This window comes from Lepidochelys olivacea (genome assembly GCF_965140295.1).
Source record: "Lepidochelys olivacea isolate rLepOli2 genome assembly, chromosome: 1".
NCBI classification, from domain to species: Eukaryota; Metazoa; Chordata; order Testudines; family Cheloniidae; genus Lepidochelys; species Lepidochelys olivacea.
The window spans coordinates 176940858-176951925 of NC_140411.1; the positions used below are offsets into that span (position 1 = coordinate 176940858).

The 11068-nt window shown below is 44.2% G+C and overlaps 1 protein-coding gene and 1 long non-coding RNA gene across 2 annotated transcripts in view; one reads left to right on the forward strand and one right to left on the reverse strand.

The window, feature by feature from the left end:
- Positions 1–2193, forward strand: part of LOC311514349 (protein EURL) — a 23653-nt gene extending 21460 nt beyond the window's left edge. The window contains exons 4-5 of the mRNA XM_084616904.1: positions 676–738; positions 1250–2193. Coding sequence (XP_084473030.1) covers positions 676–738; positions 1250–1410 — 224 coding nt within the window. The 3' untranslated portion in view covers positions 1411–2193. The remainder of the gene's footprint in view (positions 1–675; positions 739–1249) is intronic.
- The window catches only part of LOC311514359, a 13894-nt gene extending 6033 nt beyond the window's left edge, over positions 1–7861 (reverse strand). The window contains exons 1-2 of the long non-coding RNA XR_014709873.1: positions 7566–7861; positions 4423–4479 (exon numbers count right to left, since the gene is read on the reverse strand). This is a non-coding gene — a long non-coding RNA (uncharacterized lncRNA). The remainder of the gene's footprint in view (positions 1–4422; positions 4480–7565) is intronic.
- Positions 7862–11068: the final 3207 nt, after the last annotated feature.

The following is an 11068-nucleotide window of genomic DNA, read 5'->3' on the forward strand; positions in this document are numbered from 1 at the left end:
ATAGGGAAGAAAGACATGGAAAAAACGATCATGGAATGGACAGTTGAAAAGCAAGCTGAGTAGAAAATAGGAAACTGACAGTTTTCTGGCACTTCAAAGGGCTCTAAGGTGGTACAGGGTTTGTCTTTGGTGCTTGTGGGATTTGGGCAAGAGAAAGAAATACTTGACTTTGTTCTGAGTTCCCGAAGGTTTGAAAAATGTTGCCATCGGGCTATTTGTGTACATCATAGTCCAGCATGGCTCTTGACAGATGCTTTCTACCTTGAAGGAGTCATGGCCAGAGGCAGTTTTTGCAGGATCACAAACTTCATAGCACTTCCTATTCGTGCTCACCATCTAATTGTGGAGGTGCCTAAAAGTATGAAAATTAACCCTCCCCACACTTAGAAAAACATAATATGATCATGTAGTTAAAGACTGCATATCTATTCTTACAGCTTTAATTCTGGCACTTCATAACATTGAATGTTTGACTTTTAACATTGAACTAAGTGTTTTTGTATGAAATACACATTTGTCTTAGAGCACAATTATCATACTAGAAAAATCTCAAACACTGACAAATCCACATTAATACAGCTATTAACATTCAAGGGTAGAAATAAAAAATCTTAGGTGCTTTTTTGTTATCCCCTGTTTTGGTGGGGGTGGTGATGGGTTTTGTTCATGTTGCAGTGAATATGATGACTCCTGAAGAGGTAGAGCAACTGAATGAAAAACTCCTCAAGCAAATCCAGGGTGAGAAATCATTTTTAAATACTTATTGATTTTTTTTTATAATGCAGAAAATGTCATTTGAAATGAAACTCTAGGTTTGCTTAAATGATCATTTTGAAATCTACACAAACTTGAATTCCAGAGCAGAGACAGGAAAAACACTTCTACATTTTCTAATGCACTTACCTCTTGATAAACAGTTACAACTCCTCAAAGATGTGCTTCTTCATTTGCTGGTAAGGTATTTGTGCAAGAGTTTAAACTGTATTTTAAAGTAAGCTCATTGAGTTTAACTTTAAATAAAATTACAAATAAATTAAATGGGATTATTTAACAAATGCAAGTGTTTAGATGTTAAAACATACTGGGGCGTTGTATACCAAGGAGTATTGCAACTAAAAATGTTTGAATGTTCTCCCAGTACTCATGCTCTCTATTGTGCACCTGTATATATCACACTGCATATTCCAAAACCAATTTTAACACATCTTCAGGCAATGGCTTTTAAACCTGACTGTCCACCTTCTTACAGATGTTTTTGAGGAGCTGACTCGGCAAGTGCAAGAAAAGGATTCTTTGGCCTCAGAACTCAATGTCCGCCACATTGCTATTGAGCAACTGCTTAAGAACTGTTCCAAATTGCCATGTCTACAGGTGGGAAGAGCAGGAATGAAATCAAATGTCCCCATATAAATGGCATGAGGTCCTTACTAGTATTAACTTTCCATAACAGTTCCATTAAATAAAGCTGCACCGACTTCTAGGAGCTTTTGGGGAAATGATGGGGGGGAAAAATTTCTTCAAACTTAAATAAAACAAGTTGTATGCAACAGCTTTTGGATTCTAACAAATGCAAGTGTTTAGATGTTAAAATCTACTGGGGGGTTGTTTTCGTTCACTCTGGAAGTAGTTTTTTCCATGCACAATTGGCAGTGTCCCCTGAAGCAGGTGTCATGTCTTAGTGATACAGAAATATTTGTTCAACAACAACGAACGACCTGATGCCTGATCAAACAGCATCCAACCAAGAGAGCTTTACAAGGAGAGCAGTATTCATGAAATTCCTTATTTATTATGAGCAATATTTTATTATTGAAATTTTATACTGAACAAAAGTTACTATTTTAGGTACTTTTTCAAATCTCTTTATAAAATGTTTGAATGATTCTGTGTAACATTTATGCCTTGTGTATGGTTATATTTCATGATTCAGATGTTTTAAAAAAAAGTTTTCTAAAGACAAATTTATTTCCCATTAAATAAATTGTGATGGTGCATCTCTTTTTAGCAACTTTATAATTCAAGAAGGTGATTTCATCAGGCATGGATTGTATCTTCTGGTAGAATAAACTTAAGCACAGCACCTCTTTTTTTTTTTGAAATTCCATATTTTGATTTTAGTGTATGGAGTTGGTTTTGTATGTGTGAAATATTTTTCAATGCTTAATAAAGGTATATGGCTTCAAAGAAACTAAATAAACCTGTAATACCTCATTAACTGTCTCAATACTAGTGTTTTAAATAGAATATGAATTGAAGAGACTTGGTCGTAGTACAATTCTGTATCTTGAGAGGAACTAGTGCTGGGAGCACAAATAATACTGTGCTTACCAATATTAAAAAGGCACAGTCTCTGCTCTTTACATTTCTCAGAAGAAGGGATCTAATATGTAAAATTTAGGTAAACAGTTAGTGTTTTGTTTTGCTCATTCTGTTGCTACTGCAATAAACAAGTTACTAGTAAAGGCTTTTCCCAGAGCTGAAATAAATTAAACTGATGTGTGCACACAATTAAGATGGCATGGTGCTGGGGTTTTCATATTCAGAAGTAATCTAGTGGCAGGTAGGAAAGAGGTGGGAGAAAATATGTCAGAACAAACGCCAAGGCAATATTGTTTTCTAGGGTTTGAATACTAATGTGACTGTCACATGTAGTTCAGAGGCCTTCACCTGTTAGAAAGGAACAACTGCAAAATCTGAGCACCAACATTAGGAACTTATGAATTGTTTGTCACTGCGGTATTTTGTGATTGAAGGGAGAAAGAGCTGTAATACCAAATGGCTTGCATGCAAAATGAGCCCTAGAAGTACAGTGGTGCATTAGCTAATCCCTGAGTATCTAAAACTACCAGAGAATATGGATTCTCTATAGGCAAGACCACCTTTAAACCTTCTTAATGTAATATCAAGATAACTATAAACATGAATAAGATGTTCAGCAAGGGGATTTTTTGGTAGTGTATTGATAAAGGTCTCTGGTTACTTAACTGGATTACATTTTGAAATATTTACCCTTTTAGAGCAGAGTAAATTCAACAGTTTATCCTAGGCTTTCAGCAAAATCAAAGCAGTAGCTTTGCTGTTAGCATTTTTATGAAGCCTGACCAGTCTGAAATATTTCACCAGCCAGATGGAGAAGATTTGAGAGCAGTTAATAGCCACTATGAAAGTAGGCTATTGCTCCTTCTGAGATGTGCTACTTGTGTACTTGAGAGAGAGAAAAATTGTCTGCTTGAGAAGCCAAGCAGCTTTATAATCTAATATATAGTTTAATATATAGCCCAGTTTGTGGGTTGCTAATACCCACACCTACCCAAAATTCAACTCCAGCGGCACTCTTCATTCCTCTCTCATACTTAGTACCCTTGCTGATGCTGTAAGTGGTTAGTCTTATGCTGCTAACCAGTTGCAGCCTGCCTCATCCTACTCACAGTAGGTGGGGGAGAGCTCTAGCCTATATTTAAAATGTCCATACAGGTTGAGTTGACATAGCTGAGGGCAAGCTTTTCGTCTAGCTATCTTGGATCCCAGTTCAGTGAAGCTGTGACTGTGTGAGCTGAACAAGCCAACCTGGAACCCTGTGTAAGGGATGAAAGGGCAAGCCTGCACTAAAGCAACTTCACTGCTGGGACCCAAGCTAGCTCAGCAATGTAAGTTCAAGCTGCAATCACACCTTGCCCTTGCATACCCGTATTCCTAAAGAGCAAAGTGTTGCAACACCTAATTTGTATTCACAAACTCAAATGCGTGCACAGGTTCCCTATACAACACATGGGGAGACAGAGGTGCCTGAGAATGCGATCTACAATAGCCAATAGCAGGCAGTGTTAAGAGGGGTATGTCCTAAGACTTAAGTGCCTTGCTCTGCTTGCGTTTCACAGCCCTGAACCCTTTCCTGCAAGAAGAGTGGCAAAACAACTTTAATTCTATCCAAAATGCCTGGGAGTGGGAAGAAAGAGGCCTCCCCCCTAACCTTTAGCCTAAGAGTTAGTGTCCAGAAATGTGGGAGACCCAGTTCTCCCATCTGTCTCCCACTTCTCAGATGAGTGGTGTTAAGCTACAGAAATATTTTCACTCTAAATATGCAGAGCTTCAGAGCATGAAAGAAAACTACTCTATAGTCTGGTGGCCTGGGGCAGTCATCTGAAAAAACAGATGAATGTACAAGCTGAACCTCTCCCTGCTGGGGTCCTACGGAGGCATGGAAACTTAACATCTCACTCCTGACCAATACCATCTTTGTGGATTTCACCAGTGAACTGGAGACCTTTCACAAAACTAAGGGTCCTGCAGCCTCATCAACCACAGTACTATAGAAAATATCTACCAAACTCTCCCTAAAAAACAAATTTAGACTAAGGCTATGCTAAAGAATCCACTCTTGACAAAATCCTGGTAGAAAGGAGATCTCAATCTGTATTTTACCTTAAACAAGATGATTGGAGTCCAGGGGTAAGGGTAGGCAACTTCCTCCTATAGAAGCTGAAAGTAAAAATCCCCAGGTAAAACACACTTACTATGTAATAATGCTTAAAAATACATACAACAGAGGAGGACATTAATAATTCCATATTTCTTATTCCGAATTATACAAAACAGATCCCCCCTCACGCACAAAACACACAGCCCACCTGACAGCCTTTAATGAATTCCTTGATGAGGCTGTTTGGCCATGAATCTTGGCAACCCATCATTAGTATAAGTTAAAGGCTCATATCACTGATAAATGGCGATGCAAAGATTCTTGCTGCAGGTTGTTATATGCTCGGGATCAGCAACATTTGGCACGCAGCCCACCAGCATAAGCCCCCTGGGGGGGGGGGCTCCTGCTGGCTACGATTTGCTGCTGCAGGCCAATGGGGGCTGTGGGAAGAGGTGGCCAGCACATCCCTTGGCCCACGCCGCTTCCTGCAGCCCCCATTGACCCAGAACAGCCAAACCTGCAGACGCAGCAGGTAAACAAACTGGCCTGGGCCATCAGGGGGCTTACCCTGGTGGGATGCGTGCCAAACATTGCCAATCCCTGTTATATACCTAAATCAGGACAGCTTTATTAAATCAATCCAACTGCAGTATCATACCACTCAGAGGAACTTCTGGTAGCATAATTGCTAGGTCCTAGAGCCTCAAAGGTATTTAGGCACTGAACACCCATTGATTTCAATGGGAGTTAGGTGCCTTAATATACTTTGATCATTTGGGCCTAGCTGCTGAAATAGTCTTCAGTAGAGTTGCTTTAGATGAGCTTGTTAATGTAGTAAAACTAAATGGAATGCAGTATACTATATAGCTAATTAACAACTGAGGACAAAAAACCCACACCCTTTACTGCTATCCAACTACACTGCAAATATTCAAATCCATCACCTGCTCAGAATTCAGCCTGGAAGTACTTGCACTTTCTGAAGTACCAGGACTTCTCAAACTTTATAGTAGAGTGTTTCAGAGTAGCAGCCGTGTTAGAGTGTATTAGCAAAAAGAAAAGGAGTACTTTTCTTCCGATGAAGTGAGCTGTAGCTCACGAAAGCTTATGCTCAAATAAATTGGTTAGTCTCTAAGGTGCCACAAGTCCTCCTTTCCTTTTATAGTAGAGTGTGATACTGTTTATTTCCTCTAGGTGGGCAGCTATGCTGTATGAGTTTCTAATGAACCCACCCAGAGATAATACTGATGTCATGAGCCAAACAAAGAATGGCAATAGGTTTCACACAAATACACCCTATAGTGGAATAGAGTAATATGAGAGGTTAAAGAAGTGAACTTCAACCGACAATTATGTCTCACTCTCTAAAAAAAATTATCTTTAGACTCTACTGGTCATCCCCAAAGACTTTACAAAAATCAAAGCTGCCCCCACTGATCCATGTTGGCTGTTGGGAGGTGGGGGAGAAGCACAAAGGACACACACTCATATTTTGGTCAGGTATGTGATGCTTCTGGACTGGTACTTGTCATAGTTCAATGCAACTGCACCTGTAGTTGCCTGCAAGGCTCCCACCGCATAAAATTGAGATGAGATCATATTGTTTCTCCCCAAAGGGAAATTCTTAAACATATAAAAATTGTGCTTGTAAAGTGTCTCAGAAGGTCATCAAAATTAGATCACTGTAAGAACCAAACAGCCGTTTCATGAAGACTAGAAGTAATTTTTATTTAATTATATTTTTAAAAACTCGGGTTTCTGTTCATTGCTTGAGGGCTGTATACGTATATGTGTCTATTCACTCCATGGTGCACCAATAAAGCATTTGTCTTAGTAAAGTCTTACAAACTCAACATTTAAAAAGCTGAGACTATCATTATTCAAACGTACACATACTTAACGTTTAAAAATCAAAGGGAGAGCTGAAAGAGGGACTAATAGTGTGTGGCCAGAAGATACCAGGTCTTCCAGGCTGATTAAACTCATTGCTTTGTTTAGTACTGCAGCAACCCAGAGATGTCAGTCATGGAGCCCAGTGTGGTAGGTGCTCCACACACAGTAAGCAGATGACAGTTTCATTGATTTTACCTTCTCGTAATTCATCACCACACTGCTGAATCCAGCAAGGACCAGAAAGAAGCTATGAGCCTTTTGCAGGGATGGGCAAACTTTTTGGCCCGAGGGCCACATCAGGGTTATGAAACTGTATGGAGGGCTGGGTAGGGAAGGCTGTGCCTCCCCAAACAGTCTGGCCCCTGCCCCCCCCCCACTTCCTGCCCCCTGACTGCCCCCCTCAGAACTCCCCAACCCATCCAACCCCCCCCCCCCCCCGCTCCTTGTCCCCTGACCACCCCCTGCTGGGACCCCCGCCCCTAACCGCCCCACATCCAACCTCCCCAACTAGCTGTCCCCTTGCTCCCCTGACCCCTATCCACACCCCCGACAGGCCCCCCCGGGACTCCCATGCCTATCCAACTCCCTGTCCCCTGACTGCCCCCTGGGATCCCCTGCCCCTTATCCAATCTCCCTCCCCCCCAACTTACCATGCTGCTCAGAGCAGCAGGAGTTCACAGCCCCGCCACCCGACCAGAGCCAGCCACGTCGCCATGCTGCCCGGCAGGAGCGGAGGGCTAGCGTGCTGGCAGCCCAGCGAGCTGAGGCTGTGAGGGATGGGGGGCAGCAGGGGAGGGGCCGGGGGCTAGCCTCCACGGCCAGGAGCTCAAGGGCCAGGCAGGATGGTCCCGCGGGCCAGATGTGGCCCACGGGCCGTAGTTTACCCACCTCTGGCCTATCTAGTGGGTCGTATAGCTTGGATGCTTATATCCAGGTCTGGTCTGTCTTAATCTCATGTTTTGTAATCCTGTTTTCCCCATTACCAAAAACAATTAGATTCATATGAAAGCACTGCTGTATTCATACTCTACACATTATTGTAATAATGCTTGTGCAATGTATGCCTTGTGAGGTATCCTTCAAAAACTACCACCACACTGATCATTAATATTCTTGTGTAATGTATCTATGTATGAAATGCATATTAAGAGTTCTGAACATAATTTCCATTTATAACTACAATGTGTTTCTCAAAGACAGAGCACAAGCTGACAGCTCGAGCCAGCTGTCATCAAAACTGACTGGCACTAACCTTCAAGTGGCCATTCGTTGGCAACAAAGTGGGACAGGAACACATCAATGGGCATTTTCTTCTTTGGGCATGTCCACGCTGTACTGTGATGCTTTAATGATGGGCTGGGGAGCACATCTGAGACTGCTGAAAGACCAAGGTCTGTGGCTGGAGCAGGAGTCCTCCCTGCGTATCAGCGTGCAGGTGCTTGGAGCCATTCAGGTCTAGATCAGGGGCTTAGGTGTTCACATATTTACTGACAATACCACGACAACGTATCGTGAACAAGCAAGGAAGAGCACAGTCCAGGATGCTCTGCCAGGAGGCGCTCAGGTTGTGACAGATTAGCATGGGGGAGAGTTTCATTCTTATAGCCCATTGTTGTGTATTTGGTTGTCGTGGTAATAGAATCTTGTGTTGCTATGGCAACTGAGTTAGATTATATGGGGATAGCCCAGGCAGTTTTGGCTGTTTTTTGGTTAGTTCAGTGTGGGGCAATAAATGGCTGCTTTAAAGGTTTACAGCGCTCTGTCTCTCCAGTGATTTCTTCCTCAAACTGTTGCTCCCAAGGATATAACACTGACCACTTGCTCAGGGTTCAGAATCTATGTTTCCTCTAAGTTGCGCAGCTGCCTATTAAGCCCTGCACAGGGGCTCAGGGCTGCAGCAGAGAGAGACGCCCCACCCCGCTGGCCCCAGCGTGGACCTGCCATGGCCGCGGGAGAGGCGACATGGCCCTGATTTGCTGTGGCGAGAGAGGGCTGTGGAGAGTTCTCTCTCCCCCTCGCAGCCCCAGGGCAGCCAGCACCCCAAATCCCCAGCTCCACCCCAAAGCCCATGCCCCCTGCACCCCAACCCTCTGCCCCAACTCTGAGCTCCCTACCGCACCCCAAACTCCTCATCCCCCGCCCCTAGAGCCTGCACCCCCAGCCCAGAGCCCTCATCCCCCCCCACCACAACCCTCTGCCCTGCCGTTGTGCCCCCTCCTACACTCTGAACCCCTCGGCCCCACTCCCGCCACATGAATTTTGTTATGTGCACCAATATGAAGGTGATGTATCACACGTCACCTCTATATTGGTGCACATAACAAAATTCATTCCACACTTGGTAAAAAATTAGAGGGAACACTGTTCAGAATCACCTTGCCAACCATCTCAGCAGGAATTTTTCACTGAGTCACAAATGGTCTCTAAAGACAAGCATGCTCTGGACTATCTCCACAACTTGGGGGAATTCCAAAGATAGACCTCTTTGCTACAAGGAACAACAGGAAATGTCTCCTGTTCTGCTCTTCCCGGGCCTCGGTCCAAGTTCCCTGTCTGACGCTTTCCATCTCAGCTGGCAAGCGGCTCTCTTCTACACCTTTCCCCCGATCTCAATCATCCCACAGGTCATTCTCAAGCTGAAGGCAGATTGGGCCAAGCTCATCCTCATTGCCCAAGCGCAGCCAAGAGAGTGCTGTTCTTCGACGTTTGCACTGTCAGTTCAGCCTCCCATACCACTTCCTCTCCATCCCAACCTACTCACTCAGAATCATGGCCACACCTTGCACCCTGAGCTCAGTTCCCTGCATCTCGTGGCATGGCTGCTGCATGGCTGAATGAGGAGGAAGAGCAGTATTCGGCAGCTGTTCAGCAGGTTCTACTTAACAGCAGAAAGCCCCCTACCAGGCTGGCCTATTCAGCAAAATGGAAATGGTTTTCCATGCAGTCACTTCTCCTGCGGAATTCAACTGATGCTGGTTTCCACCCAGGACATTATGGAGTACCTTCTGCACCTTCAATTACCGGTACTTAGTTCATTGAAAGTGCATCTGGCAGCGATACTAGCATTTCATCCTCCTCAGGGAAGATCAGTCTTCTCCAATCCATAGTGGTAAGATTCTTAAAAAGGCTTCTTCATTTACAGCCTCCTGTCCAAGAATAGGTTCCTCTGTGGGACCTTAACATGGTCCTAGCAGCACTGATCGGATGCCCCCAGCATCTTGTCCCTTTTTGCTCGGGTCAGAAAACTGCTTTCCTGGCGATAACGTCCACAAGGAGAGTGTGCGTGTTGCATGGTCTAATCGCAGGGCTTCCTTATACACAATACTCCAAAGACAAGGTGACTTTACAACCATATCCAAAATTTTTGTTTAAAGTGGTTTCTCCATTTTATCTGAAATCGGTGATATACTTACTTGTATTCTTTTCTGGGCCACATTTATCTCCGGAGAAGCAGCGTCTCCATACATTAGACATCAGGTGATGTCTAGCCTTCTATCTGGACAGGACTAAACAATTTAGTGCTTCGCCCCGCCCGTGTGTGTCATATTCAGATTGTACGAAGGGCCAAGTGGTCTCTTCGCAGACACTCCCATGGTGGGTAACATCCTGTATCAAGATTGCATATGAAATAGCCTCCACTACACCCCCTCAGAGGGAGTGAGCTCACTTAACGAGAGCACAAGCAACATCAATAGCATTCAGCGATGTTTTCATATTGGACATTTGCAGGCTGCTACGTGATCTTCCATACATACATTTTTGACTCATTATGCCATTACCACATCTTCCAGGGTGGATGCAGCCTTCAGAAGGGCAGTCCTCCAATTCTTGCTTAGGTAGACTCTGAGCCCCAGCTTTTGGGGGTGGGTACTGCTTGTGAGTTACCTAAGTGGAATACATGGCTGCATCTGCTTGAAGAAGAAGAAACTGTTACTTACTGGGATCCAGACGTGTATTCCACAATTCACCCTCCATCCCTCTGAATCGGAGTCTCATCTTTGGACATTTGGTGTGAAAAACAGAGTGGTTGGAGCAGAAGTGCCACCTCCTCATATAGCCAGGTGAGGGGCTATGACCATGAGACATGAGTGCTGCCCCTCTATGGTTCCTGCAAGGCAAAATTCTCTGGCTCCAGTGCACTGGGCACACACATGCCTAAATGTAATACACAGCTGCATCTACTCGTGTGTGAAAAATCCACATCCCTGAGCAACGTAGTTATGCCGACCTAATGCCCTGTGTAGACAGTGCTATGTCAGCAGGAGAGCTGCTCCCACCGACATAGCTACTGCCTCTCCTGGAGGTGGTTCAACTATGCCAACGGATCCGGTGCACACAGGCCTAAGAGGAATACACGTCTGGATCACATCTCAAAGAACCACAGTTGCACTAAGTAATGATTTCTTAGCAAACAACAACATGGAACCTCTTTCACCACCAGACTCCAGGTCTCTGTCCTCACTGCTGGGATGAACTTTATCTGGGGTAACCCTCAAGAAAATGCATTTCAAAGGGTGACTGGACTATAAAAATGAGGAGCAAAAATACCCCCAACCTCTCTTTTTCGGCTAAAAAAAACAATTATTTCCCCTTGCTCACCAACAGATGTCAGCAGAGAGCCCCTTCACCTATGTAGTCTGTCCATCTGGAGCTCTCAAGCATATGTGGGCCAGCCCTTTGATTTTGGTGAGGGGAGAGCCTGACCCGAGAATTTGGCTGGCCATGTTGCTGGAAATATGTGGTAAGAATGTTACC